The 22,173-nt window shown below is 30.9% G+C and overlaps 1 protein-coding gene across 9 annotated transcripts in view; it reads right to left on the bottom strand.

Annotated features, from left to right (window-relative positions):
- LOC134687369 (SH3 and multiple ankyrin repeat domains protein 2-like) overlaps positions 1-22,173 on the bottom strand; it is a 94,360-nt gene that overhangs the window by 27,729 nt on the left and 44,458 nt on the right. For 6 of the 9 annotated variants that reach the window (XM_063547610.1, XM_063547615.1, XM_063547612.1 and 3 more), the window contains 4 exons: positions 21,539-21,787; positions 20,098-20,865; positions 16,756-16,854; positions 15,589-15,664 (listed from right to left, as the gene is read on the bottom strand). In XM_063547610.1, the coding sequence (XP_063403680.1) occupies positions 15,589-15,664; positions 16,756-16,854; positions 20,098-20,865; positions 21,539-21,787 (1,192 nt within the window). Of the gene's footprint in view, positions 1-7,296; positions 9,173-15,588; positions 15,665-16,755; positions 16,855-20,097; positions 20,866-21,538; positions 21,788-22,173 lie in introns of those variants that run through there. The other 3 variants (XM_063547616.1, XM_063547619.1, XM_063547618.1) reach the window with 3 other exon arrangements.

Genomic DNA, 22,173 nt, shown 5'->3' with positions numbered 1-22,173 from the left:
GTGGTCATGTGCAACTATTAGTGACCTATTTCCTTTGGTATACATCACCAATTATGTTCATATAATATTAGGGAAAAGTTGTGATTCGAAAAGAAGTCTATAGAATCTTTAAAGTAAGCAAATATCTGAAACGAATACAAATTAAAAATTCATTTCAGCTTTAAAACCAAAATTCCTCACATGGCAAAATAACAAAAGACACCAAAATAAAACTGTGCCAGTTAACAATGATAACACTGAAAAAACACACTAAGCAGGTTATGAAGTTAAAATATTTAAATTTCTTATTGTATTCAAAATTTGAGGCAATATGATATGACCCCCAGAACAGGTCATGATTTGGTAGTCGGGGTTTGTTGTCCGCGGACAATGGCATCTGTACTGTCATTATCAGTGACATATTTTTAAGAGATCACCCTCTATTCATAATTTGTATTCAGATATTTTAAATATTTATCATCTTGATCATGGTCTAAAATATTCTTTGTTACAATGAAGAGGTGGCAATGACATTATTGTTTAAATACTTAAACCACTGTTAACCAAAACATTGGCGTTTTTTCAATGCGATGCAATATTTATGTTTCCGTTCATTATTTTGTGACCTCATTATCAAGTTTGTTGAGAATCTGTTTCAACGATAAAAAAAACTATTGTTAAATGACATTCCAAACACCGTGGGCATTATCAATGTGTACATAGATGTCCAAGGCAATCCCTTTTACCATTATCATTCCTTACAAGATTTTAGCAACAGGAAAATTTGTAACTTAGTATAAGACTTATGTATGTAACATTGATAAATGGTGGTGAATAAATAACACATCTATAATGTGTTAAAGAGACAATATATCAGATATGTCATTTTTATGTAACCTCTTTTGGAAATTATATTTAAAAAAAAGGAGTACTAAACTGTTGATGAAAACATATTTGAATCTCAAAGCCATAAATATATAAAGTTGACGATATTGTTTGAGCAGAGATAAAAGAATAAAATATTGTACTATAATGAGAGTGTAAATTCTACTTGAGTAGAAGATTTTTATTTCAAGTATTTTAAGAATCTATAAACCTAATTATTTGTATATTCCCCTATATATACTTTAAGTAATTGCTAAATCATCTTCCTTATTGTACACACTAAATTCTTCCTTCATTTACTTAAAGGGACCCAACACATTTAGGGCTATACTAAAATAATCTTAATCCTAAAACTATCTCATATCTATACCTTCCCATACACAGACACTTGGCCCTATCCCTAAAACCTTACCCTTACTTGAAGAAACTCTAACCTAACCTAACCCTAAGCTCAACCCTAAAACTATCTCATATCTATACCTTCCCATACACGGGCACTTGGCCCCATTCCTAAAACCTTACCCTTACTAGAACAAACCCTAACCTAACCTAACCCTAAGCTCAACCCTAAAACTATCTCATATCAATACCTTCCCATACACGGGCACTTGGTCCTATTCCTAAAACCTTACCTTTACTTGAACAAACCCTAGCCTAAACCTAACCCTAAGCTCAACCCTTATTACAAAGTAAAGCTAAAATGAGCACAGTCCAAGTGTTGAACAAAAATAAATCATAATACAAATCTTATTAGACATGCATGGACTCCACTTTGTTGTGAAACCATTTACTACCATCATGGTTAAACACTCACTTATCAATCAATCATATTGACTACAGCAGTTACATTGATTGATTGTTGGTTGCTTAACGTCCAGTGGCAAACATTTCATGCATATTCAGGACGAGAACAAGTTCACAATAAATACTATAGGTAGGTCTTGAAATAATAGAGGCTATCTGGGATGATGGTCGGGGAAATTTGGACTGCCACTGGAAAATGAGGGTATATTTGATAGGGACAGAAATTTTGCCTTGCAACAGGCCATCTACGGACCTTACAGCAGTTAGAATCCTGCTGTGTAATTATTATTCGTTGTATACCAATTTTCGTGGTTTTCGTGAGTACAGATTAACCATCAATTCAAATGTTCAACGAAATGCTTGTTTTCTATAGGCTTTGTATGTAGATACTGGCAAAAACCCAAAATAAATATTCACGAAATGCAAGTTTTCCTCAATCAACGAAAATTGATACCCACAAAATTAAATGAATCCACATTATTAAAATATAGAACTTACTTATATTCTATTGTCTTGAATAACATCTGAGACAAATACATTAAATAATGTTTATCTATAGGTTCCAATTTACACAATTTACACAAGTCTTTCTTCTTACAATTGCATGTTGTTATAAAATGTTCTACAAACATAGATACATTACACATATAGCTTCGCCAATAGAACATCCCTAATGGATATGTATCACCACAAAACCACAATGCACTCAGAATACAGCGCCAGGAAGGACTGGAAGCCATTTGGACTATATTTTTATTAAAAGACCCAACTTGTAACTTTCACAGTTAATCTAATTACCGGTACACAAGTCAACAAGGACTGTTCTCAGAGATGATAGTTGTATATAGTGCAAGTTACATAGTGAACGCAAACACACCAGTAAGATCTGTCAAGAAGATTTTTTAATAACAAGTATATTTGTAAACTCAATTTCCCATGTGAATTCAAAGAGTTCACCAAGTAATGAAATATCCATGAGACTACCTAGTACAAGGAATATGTTCCATACCAATACTTTTCATTTCAACTGACTGCCAACAGTGAACCCTTACCCCCTTTTAGACTGAATAATTTGTTTAGAATAGTCAGGTGTTTGGTTAACAAATCCAGAGGTTCAAATTAGCATGGGTACCAGATGTGATACTTGTCATTGCTGGCAGGGAACCACTGATTTTTGATATACCTAAGTCTTGGATCTCCTTTCAGTTATGGTTATACAGGACCTATGAGTTTCTAAATAAGGGCCACTCACTTGAAAATTCAATTTGAATCCCCTACAATTTGAAAAACTAAAGAAAATCACTTTAAACTGGTTCGCAGCATAAACACCAATTAGTGCGGAAAGGTTTTACCATAGAAAATGATTCATGCTTGTTTGAAGTAAACAAATAGAAACCTCAAGAAATTAGCATTTGTACTTTGATGACAGGGTTTTCAATCTTAAATTATCTTGTGAATAATTGATCAATTTTTCATGTAAACGAATTATTGACTACATGTAATAACAAAAACTAATTTTCATGACATGTCTTTCCTTATTTATTGAACTACTAGATGATGCAGAACAGCATTACCTACAGAGAAACACATAATTTTGTTCTTAAATTTCCAGTAACATTATCAAATTCATTTGAATGTCTTCACTAAACAAAATATCCACTTAACATTAATTTCCATTGGTCAGAAATCTAGAGCATTTCAAGGTAAATGTTTACATACACACTGAAATATGCAGCAATTGTCACCAATAAATATAACTGCTAATCATTATAATGGACAACATTGAAACTAAAATAACTATGATACTTATGTATTCCAAATTCCAATAGATATAATAGCAATGATTCAGACATATTATACCATGATTATACAATTTTGCATTGTCATTCAGAGTTCCAAATATGCCAACAAAAATATATGGAATCAAAAATATTATCATACAAAAGATATCTTTCGTTTTCTGTGTTGTTGGGTTGATGTCTGTTTGCTGGACTTCATATGTCTCCTTTATATTCATGTTAACTCTAATTTATGACTTCTTAATTCAATTATAAGATTGTAAATGGATATGACCAAGAAATGGTGAATTGAATGCTTTTTTTGGTAAGAAAGAGGCAAATTTTGATTAGCTCAAATATAAAACAGAAAGGCTTCTTTTTGAATCCCTCTAATTGCCAGAACAAGCAAATTATTCAGGTTAGTTGGGGTGAAATGGAAGTCTAATGTGAGTGGCGAATCCAGATATTTTCAAAAGTCAAGCCCACAGACTGCTCAAGAGGGGTCAAGCTCCACTCATGCTTCAGTGATTCCCTATATAGTCAAACACAAAAAAGAGGGGCATTCTGGGCCACCCCATAAATCTGCTTCTGCTTGCCTATAGAAGTACTACAGAAACTGTTTATTTAAGTGAGATAAAACTAAGAACCAACAACTTTGAGGAATGGAATTGTATTGACCTCATACAATATTTCATAAAAGATTGAAAAAGACAGTTAGCAAACGTTTAAGAATAAATAATCATTTTAAAACCACAATTTCAGAACTTTAACAAATTCCTTTTTGGTGTTATTTTCTTAAAATTTTATAACATTTTTCAAATTTCCTCAACCTCTGCCAAACCAGTCAATTAAAGTGATCACATAACATTACACAGTAGGCTGAACACAAATATGTTGTAATGCCTTTAAGGCTCAAAACAGTTAGGAGAAAACTACTACATGTTTATAAATTTAATGAGACGATCTGATAAAATGCCACTTAATATTCATTTATTTTGTTTATAACTGATGGGTAAATTAAAGTTTAAAAAAAAATTGTTAGTCATTTGTCTTCAACACATCTGATAGTTTTATGTGTCTTACACCTACAGCTGGTTTTGTTCAAGAATTTCATGACAAAATTGCTAAGAATTATTGAAAAAACAAATTGGCGACATTTTTTTTCACAACAAATATGTTTGCTTCAAAAGATAATGTGGAATATAAAAGGGTATCATTAGAAATTGGAAAACTTACAAAACAGATAATGCAAATAGTCTGCCTTAAACACATCTGACTTGCATTTGGTAACAACGAAAAGACATTCATTTAGAATTTTACTTGTCTTACAGTGTAGCAGAAGATTACTAAAATAAGGGTCAGGTTGATGCCAGAAATTTTTAAGCTAAGGTGTTCCAACCATGATGTTCCTGTTCAACAACATAGATCATTTTTAAAAGGGGGAACGGGATGTTGCAACAATCCCCCCTGGATTCGCCACATTAAAAGCCTGGTAAAGCACTTTTCCATAAATGTTGAGCATATGAAGCTCATTACCTATAGATTTTATATCTAAGCTCGAATAAAAAGATCTGAAATCCGGTTCAAGCTTTCAAAAACCTACCATCTAGAGCTTTTAGTCCTATACGTAAATAAGGATTGCATGGCCTTATCTACAATCAATTGTGCCCATGTGAATGGTTAATTACTGTTTATTTAACGTCAAATGGAAAATACATATATTTGATATATATTCTGGATGAGAACATATAAACAATGCAGCAATTATGCAATATAGGATTCTTCAGAGTGGGTCAACTAGAATTAAGGGTGAGAATTCAATGGCCCCTGGAAAAAACAGAAAGTTGAATAGGGACAGAAATTTTGCCTTGCAACAGGTCACGTAAGAACCCCTCAAAGAGTTGTTGTGAGGGTTCTTTTAACACCAAGAATTTCCCCAATGTGTATTGGAAACACTGTCACACAGCAGTCTTCAATATAAAAATAAGAAGATGTTGTGTGATTAAATCAAGTGTCTATCAGAGACCAAATGATGTGTATCATAGAAACAGCCAATAAATTATGTGATTATGACTTTAATAATATAGGGGATATTGCTAATATCCAAAAGCATAGTGAGCATATCATAGCCAAGTAACCTAAAAACTAATTCCTTGACCTAAATTAAACTGAAACTTTCATGTCAATTTAAAATTTCTTCAAAAGGTAAGAACTAAATTCTGAAAATATGGCTAATGTGCTAACATGTGATCCCTAAAAATTCACACAAACAAGTACATGTGCATGTTTGACTTTCCTTGTTGTTTTTGGTTACATAAATTTCCATATATTGCATAAATAATACATAACTATGACAAGTTATGACCAGGTCATACAAACAGTGCACTTAAGGGCCAATTAGATGTCATTATATGATAGATGGGTTATCTTCTCCTGATCCTTAGCAATAATGTTAAAATGAGGTATCTGAATGAGGGCCCAGATAACTGATTCATTTTAAAAATCTCAATACAAATCTTATACATTTTAAGGTTAAGGTGGGAAATATGATGGTAGATGAAAACAATCAATGTCAACCAAATACACAATGTTTAAGAAAAAAGAGATATTACTGTAAATTAAACCAATTTTTCGTTCTTATTTGTCTAAATTGCTCAAAGATATCACTTTTGTAGATAATTTTATGTATATTTACTTAAACTCTATGAAATTTGCATGAAGAAGAATCTGTCTCATTCAACATGATAAAACACTTGTATGTCAACAAAAATATGTATCAGCTTAACTGATTTGACCCCTTTGTAACCTCATTTTTACCTGAAGGAGTCATAGATCCTATTGACAGGTGTTAAGACCTGTGGATAGAAGATTTATTGATTGACTTTGACAAATATTTGTCTCTGAACCTTTATACAATATTTATATTGGTCAAGAAATGTTGTTAATCCTACATAACCGGTAATTTTGGGAAAGATCAATTTACAAAGAAATCTTTAATCAAATTTAGTCATCATTTGTTTATAGGTGTGATAATCTTTTAATGGTAAACAAGCAAAAAACCCATTCCCTAAATTAGATCAATGACTAATTTCAATTTTAAGAACAAATAATTAAATAGAACTTATGACACATTTTACTAATAACTGCCAAGAAAAAAATCCATAACGGTACACTTTACATTTTAAAAAATGCATACACAAAATAAATATTTTATCAATAATTTCACTCAGTGTCAAAATTTGCTTCTTTTCTAATAAATAATTCGACCTTTACATGTTTATATAGAAAACCTTAGGTAAATAATCTAAATATGTACTTAAAATCTAGATGTTTTTAAAAGGAATTATTAAAAGCATACAAGAGATAATAAACTACTTTTGTAAGTTTTCATTAAAGCATGTCCCCTAAAGAGATTTTTTTTTTTAAATTAATGGCCTGACCAGGAAGAATTAACATGATAATAAAATTACCATAAACAGTCATAAAAATATATAAATTTGAATAAGATGTTATACTTAATGTCAAAAAGAAGACACAGTATCATAAACAGGTGGCAGGTTTTGATCTGTTTGAAGAATGAATGAGAGGGTTGGACCTTCCAATTTTTCAATTGACAACTCATCTCAAAAGTTTGATTTGACCGTTCCACCTCAAAAGCTTAACTTGACTGTTTCCTTTGACATTATTCTCCTTGGAAAACTCAACTTTACCCTTCAAGTCATTTATTTCTTACAACTCTTCTCCAAAACCTTACTATAATTGATAATTAAACTAATTGTCAAGTAAATGGGATAAATATCAGCCCCCCCCCCTTTCTTCAATACCTAATTTCAGTTTAAAGACAACCTACCTTACAAAATTAGGTTGTGACTGATTAAAGACATATACAGGTCCTTGATTTGGCACATTACGTTTCCGACTATAATGAGAAGGTCCACGAATAGTAGCACCATAAACTTGTTCCAATCTTAATAAATCCGGAGCACTAGTATATAAAGCCTTAGCTGCAGTATTGGACTGCAGCATTTGAGGAGGAGGCGGTGGAGGTTGATTAGGAGGAGGAACAGACCTCTGTAATACTGATGGTCCATCCTCAAAATCAATAGGGACTGCTGAAAGTGATAACTTGGGTCTGGAATGTGAATGTGGTCTTTGGTATACACTCTCTATAGGTTTATTCACATATGCCCAATTCTTTGGTAACGTCCTATTTTTATCTCCCAATTTTTCTATTTTTTTCTGCTCTTTTAGAATTGATTTCCTCCTTTTCTTCTCTTCCTGAAGTCTCTTTTTCTCTTCCTCTCTTCTCCTTTTTTCCTCTTTTTCGAATAATTTCTTTTCTTCTTTTTCACGCCTTTTAATCTCCTTTAATAATTTTTTATCCACTTTAACTTTAGGATTCAGTAATGTAGGCATACTGGAAGATAGTCCTCTAGATTTGTATAGATTACTTTGACGATTATCTGTCAAAGGTACCCTAGTCGCTGGCATCATGCCATGTGAATCTTCAGGGTGATTTCCAACCATAATAAATTCACCCGAATTCAAGGGTTTGTAAACGACTAACCCATTATTTCTGTACATACCCCCATTCATATGAGCAGACGACACAGGTCTATTTACACTGTCCATTTTATGAACCCTAAGTTCAGTACCACCACTAGTAGATAAAAAGTTCCTAGGTAAGGTAAGATATTGAGGATGCATAATATTAGTTGTTTGCCCCGTGGGATTATCGTTCTGTCCTAAGTGGTTACCTGTAATCGGAACTGATTGATGGCTAAATGTTACATCCCAGTCGGTTGAATCATTTAAATCTAGTGAATCCAATGATGTGTCACTGAAGTCCTCAATGGAATGGAATCCGTTATTATTTCCACCGTTCGAGGACACTTTTTTAACGTTATTATTATTCTGATTTTTAGGATTTAAATTCCCCTTTTGTAACTGATTCAATATTTGATTATATTCTGTCTTTATCTTCTGTACAATTTTACGATCTACAGGTGAAGATCTTGACTGTCTCCCAATATCAGGTGGTGTTGACTGTGATCTTTTCCTATATCGCCCTCTTCTCTCACTCCCTGTATTACTATCTAATGAGAAGTCAGAGAAACCACTGCTTGCTATACTATCAATGGAAGAAATACTATCTGTTCTTCTATTAAAGGTAGTCAGTTTGTTGTTACCTGGTTCAGGTTGAGTAAAGAATGAATTAATCTCCCCATTGTAGTCTGTGGTCACTGGAGTGCGACCATCTAAGCCTAGGGGGACAGCTTTGATAGGTACTGGTTTCCTAGGTAAATTGCAGTCTTGGTCAGTTCCTGGTGATTTTATTTTAAATCCCGGTGGTAGTGCTATGAATTTCTTTAACCCGAAATCAGGTAATTTCCTCCCACTTACAGTTGGCGGAGCACTTAAATGGCCATTTGACATTGCCTGTTGTTTCTTTGGGTCTCTATTCTGAGTCATAATGGTGCTTAATTTAAATAGTTACAATCCCCAATATCAACACATGCATTTAAATTGATTTTACCATTCCAAACATTCAGGTGAGCCAGACAATAGCAAGGTGTTAATAATAACTTAACACAGATCCATTGTTTCGTTCAATCATAATATTGATTTGTCAATATAACGAATCGTTGGACAAGAAAAATATCGTCTTCAATGTCTTAGGTCACACAAAATATCCTTTAAGAATTTCTTATCTTCTCAATAATTGATTTTTTAATCAAAATCTACGTAAAAAGAGACTTATAATTGATTAAATTTCCATAAATTTCCAATTTCTTTTTGAAATTTTGTTCAAACAATGTTCCTGCTGGTTTTTTTCTTTTACACAGGTGTGACAAACAATACCATGTGTTTATACTTGAAACTTATAAAATAATGGATATTTATACCAGTCAAAATTCTGAATTATTCACATTTACTAATTTATCTTGTTTGTCAATACCCTAAATAATTTATCTTAACCAATTTCCTTTCATTAATTCCAAATTTAATTGTGAATTAATTATTGACAAATTAAGACGAAACATGACAGAATTTAAATATGTTGTTTCAAAAGACCTTTACCTTAATGTAAAACTTCTGTTTAAAGTTGTTTTTAGAGTCAAATAAACTTAATTGTCCAATTTTCACTTATTCCATAGATCTTTCACTACATGAAACTGTTGTATATATCACAATTTATTTCATTTGAAAAAAAATTCTGAAACTTTCGCACAGCTATCAAATTTAAAAAGTTTCAATTTTCACTTCATAATATTTACTTTTTATGGCCCCGTATATTTCTAGATCTTTCGATTCCAAGTCTGATTCCATATGACGTGGCTAGTATTTTAGGATATCTTAGGTGTTTCTTAAGAACGTCACACAATCCTACTGCAGAAGACTGACAGATTACGTTAAAAGCATGACAAATCTTCCATTAATTGATCCAGGTTTACAACTGTTACAAAGTAAATATTATGCATGTCAACATGTTTAATTGCTGATAAAACTGGTCACAGCAAACATGGTATAAATATTTCCCCCTCAAATAGTCTATCCAAATAAAAATGCATCCAAGTTGTTGACGTTTTTCTCGAAAATCCTTTCTCATTGATATTTCAAAACTTTGAATTTTCAGTTAAGCTTCAAGTCAAAGAGCGAAATTTGAAATTTGACAGCAGCGACTTTATTATGAATAAAAAACAATACTTCAGTATCGTAATATTTAAAACATCAATTGACCTGTCAATTAGCTGTTACCAGTCGTAAGATAAGTAGCGACACTCCAAGACTATCATAAATTTATAAAAACTCCTGTATAAACTTGATCAAAAGCTCTGCAAACAAACTGTTACATTTTTCCTCTCTTAGATATGAATTTTCTATTCTTTTAAATGGCTACGTTCCAACACAATCCTCAATTATTACTGTATATTGCCTCATAAATGCATCATTGTTCAGTCTATTACAAAAACCATTATCGTGGATACATGTACCAGCATATAGGTATGTTTTTAATCACGGAGCCTCATGAAAAATGAATGTTACTTGTGCAATTTTTCCACCACTGTTCCAAGAGACTGAACAAACTGTATGCAGAACAAAAGTTCCAATATCGAAGCCCTGAAGGTGTCAACATTAAATATCCAAACAATTTCATTCAAAATTAATCAACAAAATCAATATGAATTGTCACAATTTGTAAATGGAAGCAGGTTTAATTAAGCGATGAAATATAAGATATCCCATAAAAAAAACTGTTAAACAAATTCTTGTGGCTACTCGTTGTTAAATCTTGATATTAATATTCAATTGTTCAAAAGTTACTCATATCAACCTTTTAAATTCCATATAACAATAGTTTTCATTTCAAATGACCGAAAAATAAGTATATATTATTTTTAAAAACATAATATTTGTCTTTTTAAAATCCAATATGGGGTATAATCCCATTAAGGGATATATTTATCCTAGGTTTATGTCGGCTCTTATTGACCTAATTCATATACCATGTTATTTGAACAGCTTTGAGAATTAGTTATGAAAACATCAGATTTGTAATTTAAATATAAACAAAGCAGTGGTTAAGGTGTTCATTTCAAAGCGATATTTAAATGAAACAAAAGATTTCATTACTGTTAACAAAACAGTGAATATAGACATTTTTCATGTTTAGGGTCATGGTACTTTAATTGTTAAATTAGGAAGAAAAGGTCGTATGGGAATAATGTGAGAACTAGTGGAAGGCTTGTAGAAAGACTAGAAATCCCTCCTCCTACTTAGCTGAAGGCTACAATTGCAACCTCACATGATTTTCACATGTAATACAAGCTGTTTAATCTGTTTTCAAGCCCTTTTTCAGCTCACAGCACAAAGACCAAATTGTAACAGTCAGATATGCCAGGATACCATAATGTCAAATTCTCTTGAACTGTTCACAAACCTCAAAACCTTGAATTTGTTAAGTTCCATGTACTGTTTTTACCTTTATTATGAGTTACATCTACACCCAAACCTAATTAAAGACCTTTGACCCTTTCTTTTCTGTTTTCTTTAAAGGGTAAAAAGGGTTGTATTTCCCATTTTGCTTAAACTCTTTAGGTGTTAACAAAGTCAGATATCTATTAAATATCAATATTCAACAAAACTTTTTTAACTTTTATTCTGCAACCGGTTACATATTTTATATCCATAATTCTTACATAATTGTGTTCTATTTCTGTACATGATTCAACAACATGCTATCTTCAGACATCAAATTCTTATTCATGTTCTTAATGGTGCAGCTAATGCTTTCAGCAAGAAATTCTAATTTATTTTCTATGATGTTTTGTATGAGTTGATAATGCAATCAATTTGAATCCCCTGCATGAACTATTGATTACTACTGATAGCCTTACAATGATTAATCAAACCTTATTGTCATCGGTGAGTGATCGACAAAGTTATCTTCAGGTATGAGGAATACATATTTGACATGATAAAAGTAACTAAAACTTGGATAAGAAGGGGTCTTATCACGCATTTTTCATTAATCCTTAAAGGGAAGAAAAACAATAGCTGCTACATGTATTTCTAAATTCATTTTCCAAAAGTTCAGGAAATTTAATTTGAAAATTTCATGAAATATGTAAAATTGTTACTAAAGAAATCAAATGAAAAACACTTTCACTACATGTATAACTAATCCGAGACAGAGTGACTTAGTATTGAAAAACAGCATAGAATTGTTCTTTAGCTGCAGAACTGTAATTCTAATAATTGGGTGATCATATCAGAACAATAATGGAAATATTTAAAAATCCATTTCCTATAGCCTTAAAAAGACTGTTTGCTACATTAACTCTGCTAATGAGACGTTGGACTACAACACAGGCACTGGTTTCTAAAATCATTTACACCTTAATATAACACTGCTACATAAGAAAATATTTTTAGAGTCAAGTCTTAAAAGCCTTAGGAATTGCTTTTAAATCGGCTAAGCTTTGTTTTTTTTATATACATTTCAACATAAAGTTCATCATGAATAATTGATTTAAACTTTTTTATGTGACAAAATTTACTTTTTCGGTCACTTGTTATGGAATGTTTTTTATTTCATTTTTAAAGTACCTCATCAAAATTTAATATGCTAAATATTTCAACAAAGTAACTTAATCAAATTTATCTATTTCATAACTTAAACTAATAATTAAATCTTCCATATAGTGCTTTGTCAGCCAATATTTAACATGGTAACTGTGATCAAAGGCCATGGTATATAAATAAACATATAAAACTGTCAAGATATTATAAACCACTAAAGCAAATAAATCATAAACGATGAAAACTTATAAAAATAAACTGAGGTCATACGTCACATGTTAATCAAACAATCCCATCAAATCTAAATAGAATCAATCAATGAAATTCCATTATTACTCAGATGTGAATTGAATTATAAAAATTACTATTATAAGCGTAAAGATTTTCCCATCATATTTACCTTTGATATGAATGAATGAAGTCATGAATTTTTATGATTTATAGATGTTTTAACTTGTAATCCCTCTGCCTCCCATAGGCTATGCATGAATTTTTATCCAAACCAACCTATTTATTTCTCAGAGACAATGAAATTAAAATACCAACATCACAAATTCACTCCTTGTAAAATATCATGATTTTTTATTCATTTCTTATATACTTTCATATAGTTGAACAATTATTCATTTCCTTACAGTTATATTAAAAAAAAAAGACCTTGTCTATTGAGCTAATATGAAACTGTTATCATTTTAAGTTTTAGTAGCAGATATCCTTTAAAATAACTTCATTCTATAGTATGTATTAAAAATATCTTTTGGAGAAAACAAAATTTAGTGTTTGATATTTTGAGCACTTATTTATGATTATTAACCTTTTTAAATAATAGATAAACCAAAGTTTTATTTATGATTAATCAGATTAAACATGATTTGCCAATAGATATCTGAAGATAACACTTTAAAATTTAGTGTCAGTTTATAACCTAAAGGCATTTGGGAATACATTTTCCTGAACTGTTATTTTCTTATACTGTTTTGTACAAATATGACTTAACATCATAAACATCTATCTTTCAGTTGTTACTATAGTACTTTAAAGAATCTATTAATGATATTTAGTTGAAACTTTCTTTAATTGAGCTTGTCAAGTTGAGTTACAGATGTCAAGAGACAATCTTCAATCCACTGCCAGGAATCCTTTCTCATTCTTACTTCTGACCAAAGCTTAGGACAGTCACATTTATGCAACCCATGAAAAAGGCGCAAGTCACTTATGTATTTTTTTCCTTATATTCCAAAATTCACACAAAATTCATATATATAACAGTAAGAAGAAGAGGTATGATTGCCAATGAGACAATTCTCCACAAGAGACCAAATGACCCCCAAATTAACAACTTAGGTCCCCATACATAAAATTCAATTACATTAACAATAAAGTTTACTCCCCTTTGACAGTATTTTCATTTCTTAAAATCTTCATTTCATTTAAATATCAAATCTATATCAAAGGAAAGTAAAACTATTTCTGAATTAAATATAGGACAAGATATGAATGTTCAAAGAGAGATAACTCTATTTGACTAAGAAGAGACCAGGTATCATAATTAATCTCTAAAACATCTGGAATGTTTAAACAGGTGATAACAATATAGACCTATTTATCTCTCTATTGATATAGGTAAAGATTATAGTGATAAAATACAGTAATATACCTAGAGGTGAAAATATATCTGATAACCAACATGGTCAAATCATGACAATATACTTGTATTATTAATGATATAGACACTTTCAACAATATAGGGAATGGCTCATTCAATAGCTAGGCCTCTTCAAGAATTTTTATATTACCAGTAATATTAAAATTCCATAGATTTAATTAAGACTATCTATTTTTCCCTTTTTCTTTGTTAATGCATTCTTTAATATTTTCTAAAATTATGGCCATACATATTTGCACAAAAAAATTCAACATGGACTGAAATTCTTCAAAAATTCTTTTTGTTACTTTCTTAAACAATTTATTCAATTTCCCAATAAACATTCCCAAATGTCATCAATTCAACATGTATCAGTTATTAATAGCGACTGATCTTTATCAAATGACATTGAACAAAGTTCAAGGACAGAACCTTTCATTGTAAACAACAACTGATTTTCAAAAACCAGTTAACCTTAAACTTCTAAATAATAACACCTTAGAAAAATGTATTAAAATATAAAAATAGAACCTTAAAAAGCACTTGGTATCCATTTTTGCTTTACTAACTTAAGTTGCCTTATATAAATTCTAAATCTACAAATGCTCTGCATTCTATTTATAGTTTCTGTTTTAAAAATCAGTTAAACAGAACAATCATTTGAAGTCATCCCTAGTTCCTCATAATATGATTACAAACAAAAGTAATTTCCTTCACATGTAAGGAAGGATGCAGAAGCTAAATGAAATGTAGGGAATTAGGAAAAGACTCAAGGAAGTGATTATATTCTAACTATTTTAATCAATCAACTGAAATGAAGCTGAAATCTAATTGGTTGATTCAACTTGATTGCAGTTAACTTTTCAACATTTAATTTCGCAGATCAAACAGACTTGTGGTCCAACAATTATGAGATAGTAGAACATATAATTTTTTCTTTCAACTGTGGCATATTAGAAAATAACAGTCTTTTACACAAAACAAGTTGAACTGTTGTTAAAAAAGTTACTTCACCTTCAATAATCAAAATTTCAAAACTTAAATCTTACACAACATGCACAAGATTACTTTAGAAATATTCCTTAGTCAATTGATTTTTGCAGTATCATTTCAAAAGGCAAAGAAAGATTTATAGAAAAATAAAGAGTATGAGATATCCATCCATGACACAAAATCAGTACTTGCACAGCAAAAAACACAAAGTTAAAGGAACAGCACTTTCATTGCTGTTCATCATCACAAAATCACAGTTATACCTTCAACACAGAGCAAAATATACCAATTTTTCATTAGTACCAAACACAACCTCTGTAAATTTGTTTGTTCCATCGGAAATAGCATTTGCCTTCTCATACCCCCCTTTTTTATGCTATTTTATGGTATTCTACCTCCACCAATTGACCTTCCACCTACCTGTATGTATGAACTATTGATGCCAAGGTATTTCTTTGTAAAGTGGTCTCCCGTAAAATATCCCCACAGGAACCGGCTGTAGATATATAAACAAAATGTCTATGATATGAATGTTCTCTCCACATTTTTACATGTAAATTCAAAAGTTATAATCACAATTTACTATCACTTTTCCTCAAATAAAAATCTAAACTTATAATTTGTATATATCCATATTTTACACTGCATGGTTAATAGATGTCCTTCCGTTTTGTAATTCCAAATGGAAAAAATTATCTTTCTGTAGTCTTACTTTTCCATACAGAATGTTAGGAAGAAATAAATGTTTAATTTCATAGGTCAGACACTGTTTTGGTGTACACTGTCAAAAAATTGTATGAAATTGACCAACATCCCGTAATCTTGTCAAATCCTATAAGATTACGTGTGAATATTACGTGCCACCAGACATGAGTTATCATGTACAACGAACAAATTATATTTTTCACTGCCCACTATTTTGAACTTGTTGATATACAATATTATTATTGAACAGTCCTCCATCAACAAAAAGCTTGTTTAACATCATGTCATGATAGACAAAGCTCATTTTACACACATAATTTAAGGATGTAACACAGTTGCTAGAGGGGGGATAGTTAAAATCTTTTTGAAGCAGGCTATATGAATCAAACTCAGGTCATGTGGTGAATGTTACTTTACATTTTCTTCTTTTTCCGATCGTAAAACAATCTTATGACCAGTTAATTGTTTTAACTTTTGGAAATATTTGCCTCAAGCTATGTTTTTATAATTTGCGTGAGAAGGAAAACAATGTTTTTCAATGAAATTTTCCAATTGCAAATAGATAAAACAGACTTTTTTTTTATAAAAGTATCTTTGCTTCTTTTAAATATAATACATACATCTATAAATTATGTGGCATCACATCATCTCCAAATAAAAAAAATAATTAATAATGGCTAATTTGATTTTCAATAGTTCCAGCTTTGTTTTGTCAAGAATAAAAGTAAATGTTGGGTAAACATGTATACATCAACGAATAGCAACCTAACAATAAAAAAAAAAACCAGTTAATGAGTATTTGGTAATAAAAGAGTACTTTTCTGTCAAATAGCGTAACCTTCCCACAATCCCAAGTGAAGGGGAAATAATTTGTATACTAACCTTTCCTCAGTCTGACTTCCTGTACATGATGATAAGGGAAAAATCCTTCCTGTCCATTGGCTCGACCTTCCCACATTCCATTGTCTCCAGTACCCACAACTAAAAATATAAAAATGATTTATAAAAGACAAGAAGATGTGGCATGGACATCCATGAGACCACAGCTAAAATGGTATAGAAAATGAAGAAACCAAAACCAAAACATCATTATTTGCAATGTCAAACAGAACAATCACTACTGAATTTGATGTTTTGATATTTTAAGCATACCATGTGATGAAAAGTTACACAGTAAAACCTAGATTGTATCCATTAAGACCGGTAATTATCAATATCAATATTTTACATGTTATAGTTTACACAAGAAAACCTCCTTAACTTGCCGTTAGGTGTCATCATGGAAGACCTTGCAAATAGGTGAAGACCAGCAATACATGAGATGATGGTTCAATATATTCGGTATTTCTAAGAATATAACTATAACATGGGTTCAATATCTTAAATGTATCCTTTCCATATTTATGGCTGTTTCAAATTTCCTTAAACATTTTATGGTTTTAGTTGTGTTTATCATCAAGAATTTTCATATTTGAAGAGATCTTATCTAAACTGAGGGAGAACTGACTGCTTGTATTGGTGTTCACAAGAACTGGCTTGAACTGGTTATGTAGTTTGACCACACCACATTCTGTATAACCCTGTCCCAAGCCAGGAGCCTGTAATTCATTTGTAATTGAATGGTTGTTGTTTGTTAAGATATATCATATTTGGTTTTTCGTTCATTGTTTTGTACATAATTCAGACTCACATTTTTTTTTACATTTGAGTTTTTCTCATTGTTGAAAGATGTACAGTGACCTTTAGCAGTATTTTTTTTTATATCATTTGGTTCCTTGAGGGGATTTGTCTCATTGGTAATCATACCACATTGTTTTATTTTTATATTACAAACAAGGTATTTTTATACTGTAATCGTAAACTGATCTCAAGGGAAAATTCACACTGACACACATCATACTGTTTCAATTTTCATTCCTAATAATAATATATATACATATTCGTACATTACAGGTTAAGAAATATTCATATGGAACATTTTGACACTTTGCAGAATTTCATTTCTATAAACAGTATGGATTGCACAGGACAGCATTAAATGCAAAATATAAAGCTCTGTTAGTTTTCAGGGCTACATTGAATAATCAAGACATAAAATGTTAATATTTAGGGTGCACTCAATTAATATATTCTAGCAAGGTTAAAATTGAGGGTCACACTTAGATTTATATTAATATGTTAACAAGCTCTTTAAACAGACATACAAGCACAAGCTCTAAAATATAATTGTATGATTTATATATACATGTACTGTTAAATTTACATATGGTACAATTAGATTATAGTCGTACAAACATATTAACATGAATTTACACTGTACAGTCAATTTTCAGTAGTTTAACTTAAATATGACTGATTGATTGGTGGTTGCTTAACATCCAGTGGCAAATATTTCATGGTAATTTTTCTAATTCCTTTTGATATAAGGAGGTTGACCTAGGATCGGATAGGTTGTGGTATTAAAACTGGCATTTGAAGCTTTGTCACTGATCTGGCAACAATTAGTGCAAAAATTAAAGACACTAAAATTGAGAAAATTTCAAACTAAAAAGTCATTCACATTTACAGTAAGAAAACAGCAACACTAAAAACCATATAAGTTTATTTTGAGGGGAATCCTCAAAAGAAATGTAAACTCAATGAGACATGTTACTAAATGAGTTATTTCCACATATGAGGTATATGAAGATGTGGTATGTCACAAGTCACAATTTGTAAATATAAACTGTAATAGGTCAAAGTACAGTCTTTTAAGTCATACTTGGATTCATAAATATGATGCCCTAAAACCAATGATAGAACACAAAACAAGTCAATTTCTAGTCAAGCTACTGAAATTTTAATGTACTTATTCAATAATTGTTATTATCTATATACCAAATTTCATAGATGAGACAGTATATTGTCATTATTTGTAAAATTTGTTTTCCTTTTCCCTGGTCAACATTGACATGTTTGAAATAAACATAATCATGTTTACAAAGAAAAAAAAACTCCATGAAAAACAGTACCTAATGATACTTCATCAAATTCATATACTTAGATAACACATATATCACTTAAGCAAATATGAAAATAAGATTTTAGTGTTTCAAGTGCAAAAAAATACTACTTTGTGAATTATTTACCATCAAAAACCTGTGAAAAAAAACAAAAAAAAACCATGATTCTCTGAAAATCTCATATTCCATACTTTGTTGCAGTACTGAAAACTAAATTAATGGCCTTCCTTTAAGTAATAAGGAAATGTTTTAAAATAGGAAGCAGCCTTTGAGGGCTTAGCCCTAGTCTATAAACATAACCCAAATGTTGCCCTCCCCCATTCCCTATGTTGCTTTACATAAAAGAAGACCAAAATATTAACACTTGTATGAACATAACAAATATCTTTCATGCTACAATCATAATGCTGAAATATAATAACAAATATATATGAACAATCCAAATAAGTGATGTGGTTTTGTTTTGCATATTCTATAGTCTTGCATATTAAAAACTCTTTGCATTTTTTTCATCAGAGAAGGCAAACTAAAACATTTTTGTTTTCAGACATGAATTTTATCCAAAACGTACTGATAATAAAAAGTTCTCTTTGCCAGGAACTCTAAATTTTTAACTATTCTAAAATAACATTATCAATATGTACTATTTTGTCAAAATGGTGATGCCTACTTATCAGACAGTACAGATATATTAAACCGATGCCTAAGAAGTGTCTAAATCATTTGTTCTTACATGCTACAGTACAGTTTTCAGGAGCAGATCCAGCCATTTTTATAAGGGGGTATATGTCTGCGTTCAAATGCATCAATATTGATTGTAAAAAAAAAAGGAGGATCCCTGGATTCTCTTCTGTGTTTTGGTCTTCTTATTTCACTATCAAATACTTTTCAAAAGTGTAAGACAACAAATAGACCATTAACAGGAAGTCATATGGGAAAATACCCAAAAATATCAGTTATGATAAAACTCAAACCAGTTTGTCCTTATTATGGTTATAAATTATTCACCTTTGCAAATTAATTTGAACTATAGGAAATCAAATCACTGCAGTTTTTAGAAAACAGGAGAAAAAGATGAATGAATGCCTAGCAAATCTATACCCCCTTTCTTCTAACTAAAAATATGGAGGGTTTCAAAAGCAAGACAATAGAATATGCTACATAAAGTCATAAAATAAACTCCATGCTCATGCAATAAATGTCAAACAAACAAGCTGGAAACCTTCAATTATTTCTCCTTTCTTCATGGATAACTCATCTGGATATTTGGCTTCATACGCCACAACACAGATAAAAATACTATCATCTTTATTGATAAGACTCAGGTACTGCTCCTCATTAATCAGGGACAGGCGTCTTGGAATTCTTGGTCGCGTCACCAACTGAGAATTTTTTTTAGGTCGGTTTGATTCATGACTTTCACTTGATGTATTATCAAGTTTCACAGCGTATTGGTCATATGGCCTCCATCTGGCTGAAACAACGCTAGAGGTATCACTCTCTTTATCGGGTGACGATTGTTTATTCAAAATTACATCCACTTCCTTTATTTTATCGTCAAAATATTTAATTCCATTTGTATAATTCCATTCTACATCCAACTCCTTTAAATTGTCTGATGACGAACTACACATAGACGATTTTTCAATGTTAGGTTTGTAATAAGTGGTAGAATATGGAATCTGTTCTGCACTAATATTGTACCAATTATTTGCATAATTTCTAGTCACATGATCATTGTCAAAAACTTCTGACAATCGTCTCCTAGCGTTATTAATTCCAAGTCTAGCAGAAAATGCGGCACTAATAGTATTTGGCCTCTCTGGAATGAATGAGGTGCTATGGCTTTGGAACATTTTTTGTCTATTGAATATACTGTTTATATGAGTGAGGCTACGAACACTTCCATTAAATCCTGGGAGACATATACTTTGTGGTCGTTGATATATTCCATCATTCTCAGAAAAGGACAAATGTGAATCATAACCTGCTTTGGATTTGGAGAGAGTAATAAACAAACAAAATATAATCATTCACGTCAAAACAAAATTAATCATACACCAATTCAATTTCTTGAATGAATCATAAATACATTAAATTTTATTAAATATCAATGGACAGATACAAAAAAATACACAAGAACAACTTTGTGGAATTTGCAGACTAAAATTTAATGTATTAAAACTGTTGTCAGTGTGAAACTGAAAATGCAAGAACATAAAATTTTCAATTACTAATTAGGTCTAAATCAAAATTCTTTCCAATATTTCTTTTTAAATAACATGTAAATACACATAATAAATATATCAAAAGAAAAAAAAAACATAAGGGGAGATAACTCAATTTGATTTAGAAAACAATCTCTGTCTTTAAAATACACTAGTGTTGAATCAGCTGTTACAAATTAAAAGAAATTGTTACCTTTTTCTAAGCTACTTTACATTTCTCTCAACATTTTCAATGATAAAATGTTAAATCAGTAGATACAAATGAAAGCTCTCGGAAACTGCGGCAAATAAGGAAATATTTAACTGTAAAAATAATATTGCATCAAGCTTTTAAAGCCACATCAGACCTGTGAAAATGCAAGCTTAATGAAATTTATACTTTTCTAATCCTCAACCCTCTACAATTGACAAGGATATACATATTCAAATCCCTACCTGGTCCTGAACTGGTACTGGAAATACTCATAGACCTTGGTGAGTCTGTGCTGTAGTCTCTTGATGGGGATGAAATATTGTCTAAATGTGAAAAACTTTGAGTAGAGTTTGATGGACTGATATATCGGCCTTCTGCCATGATGAGGTTTATTCTGGGATCACTACGACTTCTTGACAGAGCAAACATGGCTGCCGAAGCAACAGAATCCCGTCTTCTCACAGAATATTTTGGAACTTCACGATATTGCACTGAAATAGCATAAGTATGAAAGTTATCAAATATTCAATCATTATGGGTTCAAATATTATTAATTGAAAACAATCTTACAGTATTAACATGACTATATAAGTAATAACATAGACATTTTTTTAATTTTTTTTTTAAATATTTAAACATGGATGCAAAACAAAAATTTAAAGCACCTTTAAATACATGTGTTTCGGTAAGTGTCAGATGACAGTTAAATTTTCTTCATGGGGTCCAAGACCACAATTGTCGTCCTTGATTTTTGTTGTTCTCGAATGTAGTCCCTAGTGTGGGCAGTGTGTTACTTGACAATTATTTTTATACCCCTTCCAAATGTATTTTTCCATGTTTTATGCCTCAAATAGTAAGACAAGGGATGAAATGACAC

This window comes from Mytilus trossulus, chromosome 10, assembly GCF_036588685.1.
Source record: "Mytilus trossulus isolate FHL-02 chromosome 10, PNRI_Mtr1.1.1.hap1, whole genome shotgun sequence".
In the NCBI taxonomy this organism is placed as follows: Eukaryota; Metazoa; Mollusca; class Bivalvia; order Mytilida; family Mytilidae; genus Mytilus; species Mytilus trossulus.
Note: the sequence above shows the minus strand (reverse complement) of the source record. Positions and strands in the feature narration are given on the sequence as shown.